Here is a 19,382-nt window from a genome sequence, read left to right as displayed (position 1 = left end):
GTTCATATTGCAATATATGAGGTCTTCATTTTTGTCGCAACCCTATAAATCGGGAAGGGAAAACCTCTGTCATTCCAAATATTCCACTATTAGCCAGGGATGATGGCGGTTGAAGTTTTACATCTGAAGAGCTGAAGGTTCCCCAAAATTGCTATAAAAACCTCCTTGGCAGCAAATCCCACTGAACATAGCAGGGCTTGCATCTGAGTAGCAATATATAGATTCACTCCCTTTTTTTTTGCAAAAATAAATATCTAAAGCCAATTTGGACAAGAATGCTGCAACAAAATGAAGGCAAAAGGAACTTTCCAACACCACTACGGAGTATTAACATTGGTTTTATTTTTCTATCACCTCCTCTGGCTGCTGTAGTTTTGAGCATCTTCTGTATTATGTTTGTTTTCTGGCTGCTTAGGAGTTCTGTATTTTGCCCAAGGGTGTGGTGTTTCTTCGGCCTCCATCCACTTCAGCCAGCGGAAGTAGTAGGCTCGAAAGCCATTAATTTTCTCCAGGTAATAGTCCTTTGTTTTGTACTGCAAGAGGAAAAGGAGGAGAGAATAACAATCTGTAACAGCAAGAGATGCTTTTGAATTATGGTGCTGGAGGAGACTCTTGAGAGTTCCATGGACTGCAAGAAGATCAAACGCATCCATTCTTAAGGAAATTAGCCCTGAGTGCTCACTGGAAGGACAGATCCCGAAGCTGAGGCTCCAATACTTTGGCCACCTCATGAGAAGAGAAGACTCCCTGGAAAAGACCCTGATGTTGGGAAAGATGGAGGGCACAAGGAGAAGGGGACGACAGAGGACGAGATGGTTGGACAGTGTTCTCGAAGCTACAAACATGAGTCTGACCAAACTGCGGGAGGCAGTGAAAGACAGGAGTGCCTGGCGTGCTCTGGTCCATGGGGTCACGAAGAGTCGGACACGACTAAATGACTAAACAACAACAGCAGCAGCAAGAGAAGATTAGTTCTACTCTAAGAAGTGAGAAACTGCTTCTTAGACTTGCCAGGAGCTTACATAATCTTTTGCTGCTTTTATTTGGAAGGGGTGGAGGAGTGTGGTGGTATTAAAAAGTTTCTGTAGAGGGAAGCAAGTGCTTAAACTCTCTTCTGCTGGAATCAATGGGATCTAGAAGTGTTACCAGGCTGCTACCAGTTGTGTTTGGTGGTCTCTCAAAGAGCACAGGTGAGATAAACTGGAAACTATTGGATTTCTCACGTTTCATCAAATAGCCCTAGGGCAGAAATCCATAGCATTACACAAATTAGAGGGCTGTAGCTACTGTTGCCCATACCCATTAAAATGTGAACAAGTCATCTCCATAGACTTCAATGGGTAGGAATATCACTGAATACAACCCAATGGTGTATAAACATTTCTGCAGAAAACACACAGTATCAGTTGAATTAAAACATGCAATGAATAAGCTCATCTAACCTCTCACCTTGTCCCATGGTCTGGGTAAATAGTACATTTTCAACTGTCAACTGAAATTAATACCATTGGTGCAAGACACACTTCAGAACTTGTATGGAGAAGACCTTTATCCAATTAAGTAGATGCTGGTATAATGGCCTTTAGATACTGTATACTTGCGGTCACTTACCAATCCTATACATTTTTCTTCCTCTACCTGGTGCCCAACCATTATCCCTGACTACTAAATTATGCTGGCTGGAGCTGATGAGAGTTTGATTGCAAATATCTGGAAAGGAATATTTTGGGAGAAGGCTGATGCACACTTAACTGGGTGCAATCTGGGTAAATGTGCAGAGGACACAGAACTGCAAGGGTGTTCAAAGAACTGTGCATATAATATGTGATCTTAATTTTCTCTTTTGAGTATAAATCAGCTTCTGCAGAAAACAAAAGGTTACCTCACCCTATCAAAGTTAGGAGGATACTGGGCAGCAAACTCCAGCTGGCGTAGGACAACTTCATTTGGAGGAACACGGTTTCTACTCATATCTGCGAGGATCTCTGTGAGGTAGGCATAGTCCAGTCTCTTCACAGCTGCAGTGACAAGCGCACCATAGATCTGTACATTGGGATTTATTCCAGAACGCTGAAAAAACACAGCCCCAAACTGTCAGACAAAGGTAATTCTGAAGTCCTTACACATCTAGGAGTTTCACAGTATACCAAGATTACTGCCCCCAAAGCCAGGGAGACGGCGATTTGCACACTACACAACTGATTGCAATGGCCACCTACAGGAAGGCTGAAAGACAAGATCCCCTTCTGTTAACAGAACTCCTCATGAACATGTAGCCATCAAAACCACCAGGTCTGCCACATGCAGAACAGCTTGAAAAGCTTCAGTTTTCTGTACCTTCATGTCTGAGAGGAGCTGCAGTCCATCCTCTTTTTTGCGGCAGGCTATTGCCAAGTTGCAAAACGTCTGTAGATTGGGAGAAAGTCCCTCCTTCAGCACTAGGGGCAGCAGGCTCTGTAATATACAAAGGCATGTGAGAACAGCTGTCCAGATTACCTGTTCAAGTTCATGCTGAGAGGTGCAATGTGTAGGAATGAAGCTAACTGAACATTGGAAGCTGCCTTACGTTCAGTCAGACCACTGGCCAATTAAGCTCAATACTGGCTACTACACTGACCGGATTTCAGACAAGGTTCTGTCCCAGTCCTACCTGGAAATGCTAGGGATTGATCCTGGGACCTTTTGCATGCAAAGTATCTGTACTTCTTAGTCATCACTGTTCTCCAAAAGGTTACGGCCTACACCCGTGGGTGGGCAGAAAATGTATCAGGTTCTGGTAAAAAACAGTAGTTCCTGTAAGCCTGAAGACCATCCACCCCTGACCCACACACGCTCATATGCCCGTGATCTTACCTTTGCTCCTTCCAGATCTCCTCCTTTGCTCTTCTTCCTCACCAAGGTATTAAAAAAAGTTATATCTGGTTTCACATTGTGCTCCTCCATCACCGTCAACAAGGAAGACTCTGACTGGCTGTTGGGCTGCACCAGCTCAGCTAGCACTGTGAAAGTTTTGATACTGGACGTGGCACCATCTTCCTTCATTTTCTTTAAGAAACCCTCCATGTTCCCAATGAGTGCCAGTCTGTCGGAGGGGGTTGCCACTGTCCCTAAGGAGATCACATTTTCGTTGGGCGGCTGCGAGTCCAACAAGTTGGGGAAGTTGAAGGAGGCTTTGGAAAAACACAGAGCGTTTGTTTCTGCCGCATCTGGAGCCATCTGTTTTTTATCAGAGATCCCCAAATCCCTGGGTGCAGCAGAATCTGGCAAAGTAGAGATATCACCAGTCTCTGCCTTTGCACATTTGTCATTTTTGCTTTTTTGGCTATAGACTTCCTGCTCAGGTTTTCTGTCCTCCGGGAACACACATTTTTCCAACATCTCCACATCAAACTGCATTGCAGCTCCAGCATCTATTTCCTTTCCTCGCCAACCCTTTGCCTTCTGGTGTTGCTTACCAGCTTCCAGTCTCAGGATAGCTGGGCTTTCCTTGAAAGTTCCTAGCAACAAATTGGAAGCTATATGGGGGTCACCAAGGCCGCAGTCTCTGGCAGCACCGAGCATCAAATTGTAGCTGTAACTGTCGGGTTTTAAGTTCAGTTTAAGCATCTGCTGCCAAACCTGTTTTTGGAAAGAAAGGTCAGGGCAGAGAAAAGAGAAATGTACCTCAGGTGATCCATATAATTACAGTTTTAACACTAATGGGAAACAGACAAGTTGACCCTAAATGTGTTCACTCGGCAGTAAGCCTCAGTATTCAGAGAAATTTGCTTCTTGGGATTGGAGCCTGGAAGACAGCAGTTGTCTCCAAAGCCACTTAGTAGCTCAGTTTGCACATTACTGTAAAACAGTGTATACTTTGAAAGCACCAATCTCACCCATGTTGCTCCTCCCTCACAGCATGCAGGAGAAATGGACCATGATTCCTGGCATTGGGTTATGTCTGAAATGGGGCCCGTGGTTTGTTTAGCTCCAAACAAACTATGAGCAATAAACAAAGTAGCCTGTGGGGGTAGCTCAGAATCAGGTCTGCAAGCTGGATCCAATCTCCTGCCCACCTCCTCCACGGTACGTGTTGTGTTCTGAAGGCAAATGTTTTAACATAATCATGCTAAGTAACTGCAAATGACATAATGGTGATTAACTAAAGAGGAACACATTTTCTCTTGTCTTTTTAAAAAGCAACTCAGAACTGACAGCACAACCTCACAATCATTAGCATGATGCTTTCAAAAAAATTTGAGATGGTGTTTAATTGTTTTAAATATGGTTTTTATTTGATTTTAAATTATATTGCTTTAACATTTTGTTGTCTACTGCCGTGGGTTCCTTTGGGAGGAAGGCCGAGATACAAATTTAGCAATAAAATTAATCTAAGATGTATATAGCTCCCTAGTTCTATAAGATACATAGAAATTTAAGGATTACAACCAGAGGAAGCAATCGCGTAAGAAAACCAGCCAGAGTGAATGCAAACTTGAAGCTCTTTGTTGGTTTGCTCTGCTATAAAGAGGAAAGGAACATACAGACCTGCAAGGCATAGCGAAACCCATTCTCTTTGTCTTTTATGCACCCCATAAGCAGGAAGTTGAAAGTCTCTGTGGTGACCGTATGGCCTTTGTGGACGATTTCCTTAATTTTTAAAAAAGGGATGAATACAGTAATTTCACACTTATTCCACAATAGAAATCTTTAATGAAACATTCGCTCTTTTGTAGCTCAAATGGAAAACATCTCTCTCTCTCTCAGATAATAATAAAAAGATTCAGAAAAGTCTAAGAAGGCCAAAAGTGACACTTTCAAATTAAATTAACCAAGGTACAAATGTCCATCGATACTGTGTTCACAAATACTATTGCTGAGGTCAGCTGGGAAAGCTAATTTCAACCTCGTACTGTAAGAAACTAAATACCATGCACTGTCTAATTCTCTTTAAGATTAGAAACAATACTTTCATTATTCCACATTCTAACTTATTGGCAAACAGGAGTTTTTAGTTGGATTTACATGCCTCTCTGTTCCAAACCAGACCAAAAATCAGCAGGAGACGGACATGTTTACAAAAAAGCAACCCACTAAAAGCAACAGAATCTCTGCCGATTTACCAATTTGTGAGGAGTTGGGGTGGAATTTTATGGGAAATCAGAAATTTGTCTACGATAAGTAATGTTCAGATAGTGTATCTTGGTTAAAATGATGGTCTGCAGATGACACCAAACTGGGAGGGGTAGCTAATACCTCAGACGATAAAGTCACCTTGAATCCTGATTCTAACAGATTGGAGAACTGGCCCAAAACTAACAAAATAGATTTCAACAGAGATACATGTAAGGTTCTGCACTTAGGCACAAATAACCAGATGCACAAATATAAGATGGGAGACACCTGGCTTGCCAGTAGTACATGGGAAAAGGATCTAGGTGTTTTAGCAGACCACAAGTTTAACAGGAGTCAACAGTGTGATGCACCAGCAAAAAGAAAAGCTAATACACAGGAAATAATAGTACACTGGTGCCTCGCAAGACGAAAAGAATCCGTTCTGCGAGTCTCTTCGTCTTGCGGTTTTTTTCGTCTTGCGAAGCAAGCCCATTAGCGGATTAGTGCTATTAGCGGCTATTAAAGGCTTAAGGGATTAGCGGATTAGCTGCTAAAAGGCTATTAGCGGCTTAGATCAGCTGTTAAGCGGCTTAGCTAACAGCTGTTAAGCGGCTTAGGGGCTTGGGGAAAAGGGGGGGAGGGGAAAAAAATCCCCCAGGAATCGCAAGACATTTTCATCTTGCGAAGCAAGCCCATAGCAAATTCGTTTTGCGAAGCACCTCCAAAACGGAAAACCCTTTCGTCTAGCGGGTTTTCCGTCTTGCGAGGCATTCGTCTTGCGGGGCACCACTGTATCATGCTATTCTGCTTGTGTCAGACCCCTCCTGGAGTACTGTGTCCAGTTCTGGGCACCACAGTTTAAGAAGTATATTGACGCTGGAACATGTGCAGAGAAGGGTAACCAACATTGTCAAGGACCAGGAAAGCAAGCCCCATGAGGAACGGTTGAGGGACTTGGGTATGTTTAGTATGGTAATGAGGAGACTGAGAGGAGATAAAATAGCTATCTATTTCAAGGGCTGTCACATGGGTGGTGGAGCTTTTTCTGCTCCTCCAGAGGGCAGGACCCGGACCAATGGATTCAAATCACCAAAAAAAATGAGATTCTGACTCAACGTATTTCAGCTGTTTGATGGCAGAATGGACTGCACTACTTTCATTGGAGGTTTTTAAGCAGAGGTTAGATGGCCACCTGCCAGGGATTATTCAGATGTGATTCCCGCATTGTAAGAAATTGAAACAGATGGCCCTTGGGTCCCTTCCAAGCTCTACAATTCTATGATTCTATGCAAATCATTTTAAGTATTTGGAAAGCATTCTGAAAACCTGGAAACAGAAGTAACAACTTTGTCTGAAGCCAACACTTTCATTCCCACACCCTGCAACATTTCACAATCCTGTGCACTGTTTACATTTTGCAGTCTCCTCACCTCATGTTGTTTGTTTGAAAGTGTTAGATGGGCATTTACTACAAGCTCATGCAGTTTATTTCCTTGAGGATAATATGTGCCACTTTCTGCTACACAGTTCCTTGCATAGAAAACCACACACACAGATTAAAACAACACAAATTTTATACCAGAAGCTTTTTTACCTTCAATATGTCAAAGCACACCCGGAGATCTGCACAGTGGGCACACACTTTCAACAGAGAATGGTACGTGACTATGTTGAGCTCAATGTTTTTGTTCAGTAGTTGCTGCCGTAGCCTAAGCGCATGTTGCAGGCCCGAGTCCTTCCAGGGTGACTCTGCACATGCGTTAAACAGGGCTGTGTACGTGGCGTCAGTCGGAGTCAAGGCTCGCTTCTTCATCTGCCTCCCAAGAAAACAGCAATAGATACGTTTTATAAAAATACTCAAACAATTATGCGGTATCAGGAATAGAACAGATACTCGGTGAAAGTATCGTAATGCACGATCAATTATGCAAATCCCAATTGGACAGAGAGGACTTGTATATTGAATGGAAAACTTTTAAAGAAAATATTGCAGGTGTCACAGACTTCCTAGCAGGAAGCGCAGAGAGCCATACTTCCAAGCACTCGATGCTGGAGTCGCTATTAAGATGGGAGGATGTAATGGGGATTCGATTATGGGGATTTAAATTAAGAAAATAAAATAATAAACCCTGCAAGGTATGTCAGTCCACCCATCATATTCGCTAATTGCAAGAGTCACTGCCAATACCTTCACAGCCCTTGTGTTTCCTCTGCCATATGCTGTTCAACGTGCTATAGACTTAAAATAAAATGAAAATTCCACATGGCTATGTGATTTCTACTGCAAAGATTCAGAGGGAAATCCCAGGCATACTTGCTGATTTTTTTTTTTTAATTTGACGCATCATAGGCCATGAATTTGCGTTTTCTTGTCAGTTTAGAAAGTTGGCACAAAAACACACCAGGATGCTGGCTAATGGGATGCCTGTTGAATGAACAAATGGAAGGCGAGCTCTGCTTTTGACTTAGCTCACTAGAACAGGGCTGGGGAACCTGTGGCCCTCCATCTGTTGCTAGACTCCAACTCCCATCATTCCTTATCATACTTGTCATGCTGGCTGGGATTGATGGGAGTTGGAGTCCAACAACATCTACAAGGCCACAGGGGGTGTGGTGGAGGGATGACACAACACAGCTCAAAAGCAGCAGGAGAGATGGACGCACCTTTCTCCGCGTGAAAGATGCTCCAAAACCTTCTCAATAGCATTTTGCAGGAACATTTGTCTTTCAATTCTTCTCTGGCAACAAGAGTTCCCTAGTTCAGAGATGGGGAATCTGGGGAACTCCAGACGGCATTGGATGCCTACGCCCATCAGATCCAGCCACACTGGGTGGTTTCATACAAAAACTACCCCTGGCTTGGTTTTCTGACAGCAGCTCTCTTCCTTATGTGAATGAAACCTGAATACTTACATCATTATAGAGCTTGAATGCCTTCTTCACATAGCCAGCTCTGCCACAACCACCGATCAGGACAGTGTAGTTGCTCTCTTCTGGCCGAACACGTTCCTCCTTCAGCATCTGTACCTCAAACAGGTTCAAAGCCTCTGCCAGCTACAGTTAAGAGAGGACAACTGTGAGGACGCAGCAGGAACTGTTGCTACTGCAGGGCCTAGGGAACCTTTCTCAGCCCCAAAGCCCCATTCCCTTATGGGCAACCCTTCCACGGGAACAGATGTCAGGCCCATTGGCATTTTAATGTGTATATTTGGATTAAACATGGGCGGGTTCCAGGTCTGAATAAGTTGAAGACGGCTGCACAAGATCACACTGCTCATCTAGCTCAGGAATTGGGAGGTGCAGGCAGAAGCCTTGTCTACCAACCCACCTCTACGGGCCACGTGTGACAGGTGGGCATCACAGTGGCATTGGATGACCCATTTTTGTCAGCATGGTTTGACACCTTGCTTCGCCAGCCCCAAGGATCAGCTGGTCGTTGGGTTTTGCAAAGCGTTGTGCACAGGGTTTTGCCAATGTCAATGATATGGTGTTGGGTATGGGCTTGGCCAATATTAGCCCTGTGGACTGAAGGCTCCTTAACCCTGATCCAGCCCAATATTGTCGACTACACTGACTAGCAGTGGCATCCCAGAGTCCCTGGCAGGTGCTCTATTCTAGCAGTGAGCAATGGCTTTTCACTAGCTATGCTAGTCTATTCAATACTCTTGCAATGAAGACAGCTGAGATAATGACCTTGCCTTCTTTTATCAATGCCTTGCACTTCAAGAAATACCAATACGGAGTGTTCCTGGGACCTTGTCTGGGTTTTGGTTCCAATTCTTCCTCTTCCTCCACCTGGCTTTTGAGTTGCAAATCGTGAAATTCTTCAGAAGCTTTGTGAAAAAATTGTCTAGAAGAAAATTTTTGAGACAACAACCCAAAGCCTTCGTTGTCATCAAATTTCTCTTCTTCATTGCTGGCTGCTTCAGAGGTGGTGGCAGAGTGTGTCTCTTTCGGATCTCTCCTGTGTAACTTGTAGACCACTGGGGATGAACTAAAAGGTCTCAAGGTCAGAAACCTGAGATGATGTGCATTTCTTGGCCCTGCCAAATGTTTCTTTGAGATGGACCTCAATCTGGAAGTAGAACACAGCCAAGGATAGAAAGAACCTCTCACAGTGAAAAGTCCTGCAGGGAAGCAATGGTGTATCAGCTGCAAAGCCATTGTGGTACCCGCTTTTGTCACCTTGTTCTCCGATTAGACGGCCATATCCTAGAATCCAAATCCAAAACATTTATATATCTGAATCCTCACTTTTCTTCAAAAATAAAAAAATAAACAAACCTGCAGCGGCTTCTGTTAAACATTAAAATGATACATCAAAATTAAAACAAGATCATAGAAAGTACAGTGGTGCCTCGCAAGACGAAATTAATTCGTTCTGCGAGTTTTTTCGTCTTGTGAATTTTTCATCTTGCGAAGCACCGTTTCCCATAGGAAATGCATTGACGGTTTCCCATAGGAATGCATTGACGGTTTTAAGAAAAAGGTGCAAGACGTTTTCGTCTTGCGAAGCAAGCCCATAGGGAAATTCGTCTTGCGAAGCAACTCAAAAAACAAAAAACTCTTTCCTCTTGCGAGGCATTTGTCTTGCGAGGCATTTGTCTTGTGAGGTACCACTGTAAACACAGAACTGATCAAATTGTTGTATCACATCAGGGATGGGGAGCCTGGGGCTCCTTAGATGTTGTTGGACTCCCATCAGCCAGCTAGGCCTACGGCTAGGAATTCTGGGAGTCCAGCAACATCTGGAGGGCCACAGGTTCCCGATGGGCCTCTTGAGTTCAATGGGTAAGTTAGCCATAGGTACAGGACTGAAGCCTTAGTAAGGCAATTTAAATAATTGACAATTATGAGTTTATTGTACTTTGCATGTTAGCTTGTTCCTGCTTTTATGCTGTTTTTTCAATCAGTACTTTGCACTTTAAAAATAAATAAATAACTGAGGCCCATTAATTTAAATGGGTCTATTTTGAGCAAAACTTAACTGTATGCAACGCTTTACCTATACTATTATATGCTGCTCTGAAATCTGTTTTGATGAAAGGTTAAGTGTGGAAATATTTCAAACAAAGCTTCTTATTTTACATGCACCCACTAGACTGTTTTGACTGGTGGAATTGGCAATAGTGCCGGTTCCAACATAATACCCATTCCGTATCTTTAACCACTTGATATTTTAGTGGCAGCACCTGCACTTCGGAACTCCTTGCCTACGGAGATCAAGCAGGCATCTTCATCACGCTCTTTCTGTCGCCTGCTGAAAAGAAAATTCCTGTTTAGAGAAGCCTACCCAGGTGCTTAGAAATAAGCTTGCCATACGTCAGGAAAATTCCTGGCATGTCCTTGTCTTTGGGTATAAAAAATGGCACCAGGGGGCAAAATGTCAGGGAAAACTCGGGTGCATGGCAACACGATGGAAAAAGCTCAAAAATTTTGCAGGTGTCAGGAATTCTAGTTCTAGTATTTAAACTTTGAAAGTAGGGTTACATTCCCCCCCTCCATTTTACTGTTTTCTCTTTTTTGTAAACCGCTTTGAGGGTGTTGCTGTTGGTGTTGTTGTTTTTTTACAATAAAGCGGTAGGTAAATTTTACGAAACGAATGAAGCTTCTCAGGGCTGAGGGAAGAAGCCCCCCACTCGATACTTCTGGCAGTGGTGTCTTCCCATCAGATGTCAAGGAGATAAAGAACTATATAGCCTTTAGAAGACCTCTGAAGGCAGCCCTGTATCAGGGAGGTTTTAAACACAGTATTTGACGTTTTATTATGTTATATATGGGGGCAACCCAGTCAAATGTTCCTACTATAAATATTATCTTTAAGATAAAATTTTAGGTTTATATTATGTTTATTTGACTGTATACTCTATATTTGACTTTCTTCAGATTTTTTTATGTTTTACTGATTTAATATGCTGTAAACCGCTTTGAGATTTTTCTTAAAATTAGAAAGCGGTACAGAAATAAAATAAAAAACATAAACCTATTATTATTATTATTATTACTACTACTCTTCTCAAGAGCAGTGTCAGGATCAGGCTCGGATGGGAAAGCTGAGGCCCTCCATGAGTTTTGCTGGACTCCAATTCCCGTCACCCGTGGCCACTGTGCTGCGCTGGCTGAGGCCGACTCTGGGACCCTCTTACACGGCCGAGGCAGAAGGAGCCTCCATGAGGCGCCACGACCACCACCTCCTCCTCCTCCCTCTATTTTGCGCGCACGCGCACACGAGCCGCCACTCACCCGCCAACGTTCCCTCCACGCGCGAGGCCAGAAGTCGCGCTCGCGACTCCCGACTTCCCCGCACGCCTCGGCCTCTGAAAGTGGTAGGCGGAGCTTCTCGTTCGGGCTGTGGCAATAGGCCGAGGAACCTCGGCGCGAGAGCCGATTGGTTCGCTCTTCCTCCGCCTTCTTCTCCCCCCCCCTCATAACAATGCTTCCGACCCTTTAAGCGAGGGGAGGCGGGGCCGGAAAGAGGAAAGCGACAGAGACACGCACCATTGCTGCGCGAGGGACTTTAACCTCGCCCACCCAACTGAAGGGGCGGGGCCTAGTCTTATTGGCTGAGCCGGAGAGCGGAGGCGGGGCGTGCGCACGCGCGTGCCCAAGCCCCGTAGCTCCCAGCATCCCTCGCGAAGGCCCGTCGCGTTCCGATTGGAGGGAGCTGGTGTCCCTCTTACTCGCGCGCGCACACAAGCGTTAGGTTCCTCTCTCGCCCCGCCCTTTGGTTTTACCTCAGTTTTCCCTCAGAGCCGAAGCGCCTCGAGGGGAGCGGAGATACTTCGCTTCCTTGTCCAGTTTGCCTTCCTCGAACGCACAGTCGCCGCCGCCGCCATGCAGGAACTTATCGCCAGCGTGGATCACATCAAGTTCGACCTGGAGATCGCGGTGGAGCAGCAGCTCGGGGCGCAGCCGCTGCCCTTCCCGGGCATGGACAGTACGCGAGGGGGCGGCGGAGGGAGGGAGGTCAGGGAGGGCCGCGCAGGAAGAGGCAGACCCAGACCCCACCCCCCTCTGCTCTTCGCGGTGGAATTGAAGATGGGAGGGAGAGGGAAGCAGAGGCACATTATTATTATTATTATTATTATTATTATTATTATTATTATGCCCAATATACTGAATAGGGGCCTTCGAGGGAGGTGTTAACTTGCAGGACACGTCACGGAAGGGAGACAGAGCAATCCTCGTTCCATTCGGATGTCGTATAATTTTTGCTGCTGCACCTAGGTTTTGAGGGGTTTTGTTTTGTTTTTTAAGCTTCTTTCAGAGTCTCAGTGGGATTTAAGTGTTATCTCAATAAATTGTATCAGTTGTGTGGTTTAAAGGGTAAAGGTAAAGGTACCCCTGCCCGTACGGGCCAGTCGTGACCGACTCTAAGGTTGCGCGCTCATCTCGCTCAAGAGGCCGGGAGCCGGTGGTTTATGATCCCACAAAAACACATTTTGGAATAACCCCTCTCCCTAGAAGAAACTTCTACTTTAAGGGGTAGGTCCTGTTGAATTTAGCAGGGCTTATTTTTGAGGGAGGCCGTGTAGGTTTGCCCTGTGAGTCACTGAAGAGAAGACGGATGGATTAAAATATGAATCAAATTTATTTAAAAGGGGGGAAATTGAACCTACTTATAACCCTAATGTAGCAATAGCCCTTTTGGAGCAGGCGAAAGGTCCTGTGTAGTCTGGTTTCCTGCTTCCCATAGCAGCCACCCAGATTCCACTGGAAAACCCTCCAGTCGCGCATGAAGGCAACAGCTTTCTCTTCCTATTGTTCTGTAGAAAAGGACTCTGGGATACGCTGACTCTTGATTCCAGAAGTTCCATGTAGCCATCATAACTATGTGGCGGTACTCTCAAGACTAGCTTACTGCAGTGTATTTTTGATGGGTCTGTCCAGAAGCTCCAGCTGATGCAGGACCACCTGGTCCTGCTGACAGGACCACCTGGCCAACAACATGCAACACCATTATTAAAAAATCTGTGCTGGCTGCCCATCTACTACTGAGCCAGGTTCATTGTCCTTGTATACATTTACAAAGCCCTGAAGAACTGAGGTCCAGAGTGCCTTCAGGCCTGCCTGAGCACTTATATCCCAGCTCATTCCTTCTGATCATCTGCAGGAGTGTTGTTAACTGCCTGCCCTACCCTTGAGTTGGTGAGGCTCATTTGACATTGACACAAATTATGGTCTTTAGTGTCATTGGTCTTGTGCAATACTCTGCCAGTAGAGCTTCAGCAGGTGCTTTCTGTTTCAACTTTTAAACAGCAGGTGAGAATGTTCCACCAGGCTTACGTAGGCAATTAAGAATACATATTTCCTTAATTAGTCCATGAGTCTCTGATTCTAATTTTTGTGTGTTATTATGTATATAAATTATATAAACCACTTTGCTATTTTTAAAGCTATAGCTGTATATAAATCTTTTAATCAATAAATAAATGACTAGTTGCTGTTGATAGTGCCCTCCATCAATCACACTTATGTCATACTTTGTGTTTTACTCTGTACTTAATAAAAGGATGCATTGTATGGTTTTAATTTTGGCCTGTTGACTGATAAATTGATGATGGTGGTAGACTAGTGAGTAAAAGCAAAGATGCAGCTTTGTAGGATTAAAATGATATTTGAGAAGTCGGTTGCTAAAGTGCAAAGGAAATTTTTTTTAAAAGGAAAAAAGTGGATCCATAAAATAGTATAGTCAACAGCTGTAAAATTTCCATAAAACTGCACCAAAAAATGCCTTCAAAAATAATAACTTATTTACTTGCCCCCAAAGCCGCAGTAGGAAGCCTAATAATAACGGCTAGCATTTATATAACATTTTAGAGAATTCAAAACAGGCAAGCTTTGGGTGAACAAAATAGGTAGCCAGCTTAGTACAAACTCTCTTCATGGTGTATGTGGGCTTTCAAGTTATCTGAAACATTCTCAGGCTAAGGGAAGAAATGCTAGGAAAACCTTTTCTGGATTTCTACTTGTTACATAGCTATGAGAGGCTCAGGAACACTGTGTATGTTGCCCCAGCAGTTCCTCTCAGTGCTGTGACAGTCTGAATATGGATTTTAAAAAAAGAATATGAAATGTGTGCTCAGCCATAAATTTATTAGATGATACTGGGTAAATTTCCATCTGAAGACTTGAGTGATTAATTTGTATAGTGGTCTTCATTTTTATGATGTAATAACGCAGCTGTTGAAACTGCAGAGGTGTGGGATATAGGGAGCTTCATTGTGAATCTCTTTTTCCACAGAATCGGGTGCAGCTGTCTGTGACTTTTTTTTAAAAGCGGCCTGTGGAAAAGGTAAGCCACACCTGCAAATTGCTGTGCTAGAAAAAGATGAAGCAAAGCCAATTAATCAACCACAGTCCTTTATTGTGAATCAGTAAAAAGGGTAAAGGTAAAGGTACCCCTGCCCGTATGGGCCAGTTGTGTCCGACTCTAGGGTTGTGCGCCCATCTCGCTCAAGAGGCTGTGAGCTGGCGCCGTCCGAAGACACTTCCGGGTCACGTGGCCAGTGTGACGAAGCTGTAGCTGGTGAGCCAGCACCAGCGCAGCACACGGAAACGCCGTTTACCTTCCTGCTATAAAGCGGTACCTATTTATCTACTTGCACTTAAGGGTGCTTTCGAACTGCTAGGTGGGCAGGAGCTGGGACCGAACAACGGGAGCTCACTCCGCCGCGGGGATTTGAACCGCCGACCATATGATCAGCAAGTCCTAGGCACTGAGGTTTTACCCACAGTGCCACCCGCTCCCCCCTTGTGAATCAGTAGTTAGTCTTTATTGTTTATATACTGCATCAGTGTATGTAGCACTTGACAGAGAAACAAGGAAGTCTTGTTAGATATATGGACATAAGATGTACAAAACTTTGTAGAACTAAAGGGCCTCCAAGCAGACTATCAGTCCCTGGTACAACAAAACCACTTTTTTGACCCCATTGACTTACAAACTGAGGTGTCCAAATAAAAGTAATACATTAGGATCTCGTGGTTTCCAAGCTCCTATGATTTTTTGAGAAGACATGATTTTCTATTCATGGTCCCTCCTTTCATTTTGACATCTCTTGGTCATCCTATCTGCCTAGAAGACTCTATGAGGGGTCTAACATGTTTCTACCATGTTAGTTCTGCATGAACAAATATGCTCTGTGAGCCAAACATGTTTCTTTGACCTAAAGGAAAATTGTAAGAACTGCCTTGATGCTTTCTACCCATAATTCAGATGGGGTGTGTGTTAAAGAGCATTTCTTTAATCTCTTGTTTTCCGCACAATAGGAGGAATGTGTCCCTTCCGGCACATCAGTGGCGAAAAGACGGTGGTTTGCAAACACTGGCTACGAGGGCTGTGCAAGAAGGGTGACCAGTGTGAATTCTTGCATGAATATGACATGACTAAGATGCCAGAGTGTTATTTTTACTCAAAATATGGTAAGAGGAAATATGGTATCTGCGTGAGTTTTACTGGTACTGTGGAGGCTTGCCTTGTACAGAGGAAGTCAGTCAATACAAATAGACATTTATGAAGCACTTTAAAATGTTGAGGGTACTTCACATATATTGTCTCAGCAATCCTTACAATAGCTTCATAAATTAAGGTCAGTACTGTATTACAATTCCACAAGGAGATGCTTGCCTAACACCACCCACTGATGACAGAAATTTGCAACTTTGTGATGTATAAATTTTGATATTAGATTCTTGATACAGATTTTGCTGTAGCTGTTTCATGTATTTATCCAATAGCACTTATTCTCTATATAGAATGTACCAATGAATAATTCGATTCTGGTGTTCCTGCATTGTATAACTCTCATGCGTATCCCCCACATTGTGTAAACCACTGAATCACTACATTCCATGCTTATCTGACCCTGGAGTATTTTTTTGTAGCTAGTCAGAATGTTTTGCTAGGACAGTTTTAAGTTAGCACTGGAGTGTTAAACTAGCATCTCCTTGAAGCTTTCCTAGGACATATGGGAATAGAATGTCATAGTTCCTTTCTGAAGGCCTGGTTGTCAAGGCAACTGTGCAATAAGTGCAAAAGCTGAATGAAGGGAAGTTGCTAACACAGTGGAACCTGACATTTTACATCCTTTGATGTTTGCTTGATGTTTTATGATGTATGGCTATGTGTGTAGAACTCTATAAAAGCTTTGCTCTACTGTTCAATCAGAGCAATCTTTCTAACTGGCAGTTCATTGCTAACCAATGGGCCTGTCAATAGCTTTTCTATTGTTTTTTATTTAAAGGCTAGTTCCCTCACCTGGGCAAGAACCAGTGGTTTAGAAGTAAATTCTTACTACATTTGTAACTCCATATTTTGGTTGCTATACTGTACTGTCCTAGGTCTCCATAGGCATATCAGCCTTGAGTTGTAGTTTGGGTCACGTGAAATCATACTGCTTCACACATTTTGGGGCCGTGTATTAGGATTGGCAGTAACACAAGGGAACGAGATAAGTTACCTTGCAGTTCTTGCCAATAGGAGCTGGTTTTTGAGCTAAACTTATTTGCAGTGATCATTAAATTCTGTATTTTGTTATGCTGCCTTCTCTTCCCAAGTGTTTATAGGACAAAATAATCAAATATGTGTATAACCCTTGAGCGCGGGCATATGGTCATACATTGAGTAGTTCTGTTTGAAAATTTGCACTTTTAGTTGTTATCATTGTTTCATGATGTTCTGTGCTGTCCATAACGTACTGTGAATTCCATAATTTTTATATGCCTTGTTAGTTTTGGGTTGCACTTGATCTAAGTGACACCAACTTCGTGGAGATTTAGTAAAGGTAAAGGGACCCCTGACCATTAGGTCCGGTCGTGACCAACTCTGGGGTTGCAGCACTCATCTTGCTTTATTGGCCGAGGGAGTCGGCATACAGCTTCCGGGTCATGTGACCAGCATGACTAAGCCGCTTCTGGTGAACCAGAGCAGCACACGGAAACGCCATTTACCTTCCCACCGGAGCGGTACCTATTTATCTACTTGCACTTTGACGTGCTTTCGAACTGCTAGGTTGGCAGGAGGTGATTTAGTATAACAAGTAAAAACCTTAAATTGTCTTCATTCTGAATATGACTCTTTATGCTTAACTTTTTAGAATCTTTATTTATCTGGCTGGAGGTTTACACTACCAGAAGAAAGCCAAGATTCTAGAAAGCCAAGATTCTTGTGAATAGCAAAAGATATGCATTCAAGTTTTTCCTGATGCTGTATCATTGTTCTGGGGAAACTGTTTGATCCTGATGCTGATGCACAATGCTCTTTCTCTCTTGGTTGGTCCAGTAAAGTGAGTGTTTGTCTACTGCAGGGGAATGCAGCAACAAGGAATGCCCATTCTTGCACATTGACCCAGAATCTAAGATCAAAGATTGCCCTTGGTATGACAGAGGTTTTTGTAAACACGGTATGTATACCTCATATTTCTGCTGATGGCTGTGTAGCTTGCTAGCCTGCATCTGTGTTGACTTCCAACATATATTTGCTTTGCAACCATAATGTGAAGCTGCAACACTTTGCACCTTGGGAGAGTCCCATCCCTGATGTCTGGCATAAGAGTTTGCTGCTTACGAATTTGTCTTCGTTTCTGGGAAATTTCTATTTGTGGTAGTGAAAAAGTCTCTGAAAATGCACAATCCTTGCAGCTTGAACTGTCAGAAATCACAGGTAGCCTTGGTTGGCTCGGCTTTGTGTGCATACAGCAAGCCTTGTGTATCCTGAATGTTTCCTGTGTTTGCATTTAACAGATATAACGATAAAATCTTTCATTGCAGGCCCCCTCTGTAGGCACAGACATACCCGACGTGTTATATGTGTGAATTATCTGGTAGGCTTCTGTCCAGAGGGCCCCACTTGCAAATTCATGCAGTGAGTATGCTCCAGGATTATTTCCGCTGTTTTATGTTTCCCCTTCAACCTTACACATCATAACTTTGAAAGTTGCAAGTGACAAGTGTCACAGGCTCATCCACCATGCCCTCTGCCATTCAAATGTATCCTGGAAATCTTTTAGGCTAGTTCCATAGTCAGAATATTCCTCAAATGAGTGATGTGAAAGTGCTGGACTCTTCTTTTTTGGGCTGAAGAAAACATTTTAAACCCATTTCTGAATAAGCTCCATAGTAGTAAGAGAGAAAGACATGGGAGATTTAGAAGCCAGGAAGTTAGGAAAGGTTGAGGAAAGAAAGTTCTGCACAGCCCCATCAATGCCCTGCTTTCTGGAGCTAAGATACGATCCATATGGGAAGGGCCTCTTGTACACTTGAAGGTCTAAAAGCTTGGCCCTGCCTTCTGGAACAGCTGGGAGGAGAGCCAGTGAAGGATGAGGCCCTCCTTCACTGTCAGAAAACACATGGAAGTGAAATGGTATTGGAAAATGATTATTGCATTTCACAAATATATTTCTTAACCTACTGAGGCTTGTGGCTTCCCAATAAGGCAGTCTTGCACAGAGTTCAGGTTTTGCTCAGGGTGTTTTGCTATCATACTTGAAAATGGGAAGATATTGTCAGGTTGACAGTATCCTAGAGTTTTGACTTTCCCTAGCAGCATGGGGTATGGCTTGTTCCCAAAAGTTGTCTCAAGGTGTTAGCCCCGTAAGCACCTCTCAATTTGGCTGGAGGAGAAAGTACCTCATGCTTCTTTAGCCTTGAGGGTGGGCTCTTCCTCAAGCTGCTCTGGTTGTTGGTTACTAGCCTCTGAATGGTTTGGTTGGGGAGAATCTGTTTCTCCTTCCTGTACTAGTGCTGTATGTAGAAAATACTTTCTCATTGCTGTAGTCTCTGTATCCAAGCAGCAAAATGTAACATGGAGAGGAATTATTTTCTGTTGCTCAGGACAGGTATGAACTCTGAAGCTGTAAGGGGGAGGTGTCAGTGGTTTGAGGGTCAATTTGATCTTTGTATGCTTCCTTATGTACACTTTCTTTTTAAATTAGCCCTCGATTTGAACTTCCCATGGGAACCACAGAGCAACCACCGCTGCCTCCACCAACACAGCCACAACAAAAGGTATGCAGTACCCCAGTTACATCTACAGACTTCTGCAGCATCTTCTGAATGCCAGAGAGTTAAGGTTGTTGAAATAGTTGAACATCAAACATAGTTTATATCCATCAGAGAATAGAAATCACAAAGCACCATTGTGAAATCACTGTGAGGAACTTTTTTTATTTGAAGGGTATATATTTTTATACACCATTGGTGTTCCATTCTCTAGTCAGGTACTGTGGGAATTTCTTGCTGTCTGAAGGTTGGATGTTACATACTGCATCTGTAGAAGCCTTGGCAAA

General features: G+C 43.6%; 2 protein-coding genes across 5 annotated transcripts; one reads left to right on the top strand and one right to left on the bottom strand.

The window, feature by feature from the left end:
* Positions 1-322: 322 nt before the first annotated feature.
* PTCD1 (pentatricopeptide repeat domain 1) lies at positions 323-11,939 on the bottom strand. Of its 4 annotated transcripts, none has more exons than XM_083413511.1 (9): positions 11,829-11,939; positions 8,788-9,306; positions 8,008-8,148; positions 6,689-6,907; positions 4,528-4,629; positions 2,854-3,618; positions 2,338-2,454; positions 1,888-2,070; positions 323-533 (listed from the first exon to the last, which is right to left on the bottom strand). In XM_083413511.1, the coding sequence occupies exons 2-9, from the start codon at positions 9,256-9,258 to the stop codon at positions 351-353; spliced, it is 2,181 nt and encodes a 726-aa protein (XP_083269637.1). In that variant the 5' UTR covers positions 9,259-9,306; positions 11,829-11,939; the 3' UTR covers positions 323-350. The 4 variants fall into 4 exon arrangements, with proteins under 4 accessions (XP_083269637.1, XP_083269635.1, XP_083269636.1 ...); XM_083413509.1 differs by lacking the exon at positions 11,829-11,939 and adding an exon at positions 11,338-11,581; XM_083413510.1 differs by lacking the exon at positions 11,829-11,939 and adding an exon at positions 11,241-11,532.
* Positions 11,892-19,382, top strand: CPSF4 (cleavage and polyadenylation specific factor 4). The gene is made up of 6 exons (XM_083413807.1): positions 11,892-12,031; positions 14,339-14,389; positions 15,367-15,519; positions 17,403-17,498; positions 17,866-17,959; positions 19,029-19,382. Exons 1-6 carry the CDS (start codon positions 11,929-11,931, stop codon positions 19,147-19,149), a joined length of 618 nt encoding a protein of 205 aa, XP_083269933.1. The 5' UTR covers positions 11,892-11,928; the 3' UTR covers positions 19,150-19,382.

Source organism: Podarcis tiliguerta, assembly GCF_965153285.1.
Source record: "Podarcis tiliguerta genome assembly, chromosome: 14".
NCBI classification, from domain to species: domain Eukaryota; kingdom Metazoa; phylum Chordata; class Lepidosauria; order Squamata; family Lacertidae; genus Podarcis; species Podarcis tiliguerta.
The sequence above is the reverse complement of the archived record's forward strand: the minus strand, read 5'-3'. Positions and strand labels throughout refer to the sequence as shown.

Bases quoted from the DNA above. Each gene is read 5' to 3' on its own strand.
- PTCD1 (XM_083413511.1), bottom strand. From the start codon at position 9,258: ATGGCTTTGCAGCTGATACACCATTGCTTCCCTGCAGGACTTTTCACT. The intron at 8,149-8,787 runs GTCATTATCTCA...TCTTAACTGTAG, and splicing joins CATTGATAAAAGAAGGCAAG to CTGGCAGAGGCTTTGAACCT. The intron at 534-1,887 runs GTGAGGTAACCT...TTCCTCTTGCAG, and splicing joins ATCCTCCTAACTTTGATAGG to TACAAAACAAAGGACTATTA.
- CPSF4 (XM_083413807.1), top strand. From the start codon at position 11,929: ATGCAGGAACTTATCGCCAGCGTGGATCACATCAAGTTCGACCTGGAG. The intron at 12,032-14,338 runs GTACGCGAGGGG...CTTTTTCCACAG, and splicing joins GCCCTTCCCGGGCATGGACA to AATCGGGTGCAGCTGTCTGT. The intron at 17,499-17,865 runs GTATGTATACCT...CTTTCATTGCAG, and splicing joins CAGAGGTTTTTGTAAACACG to GCCCCCTCTGTAGGCACAGA.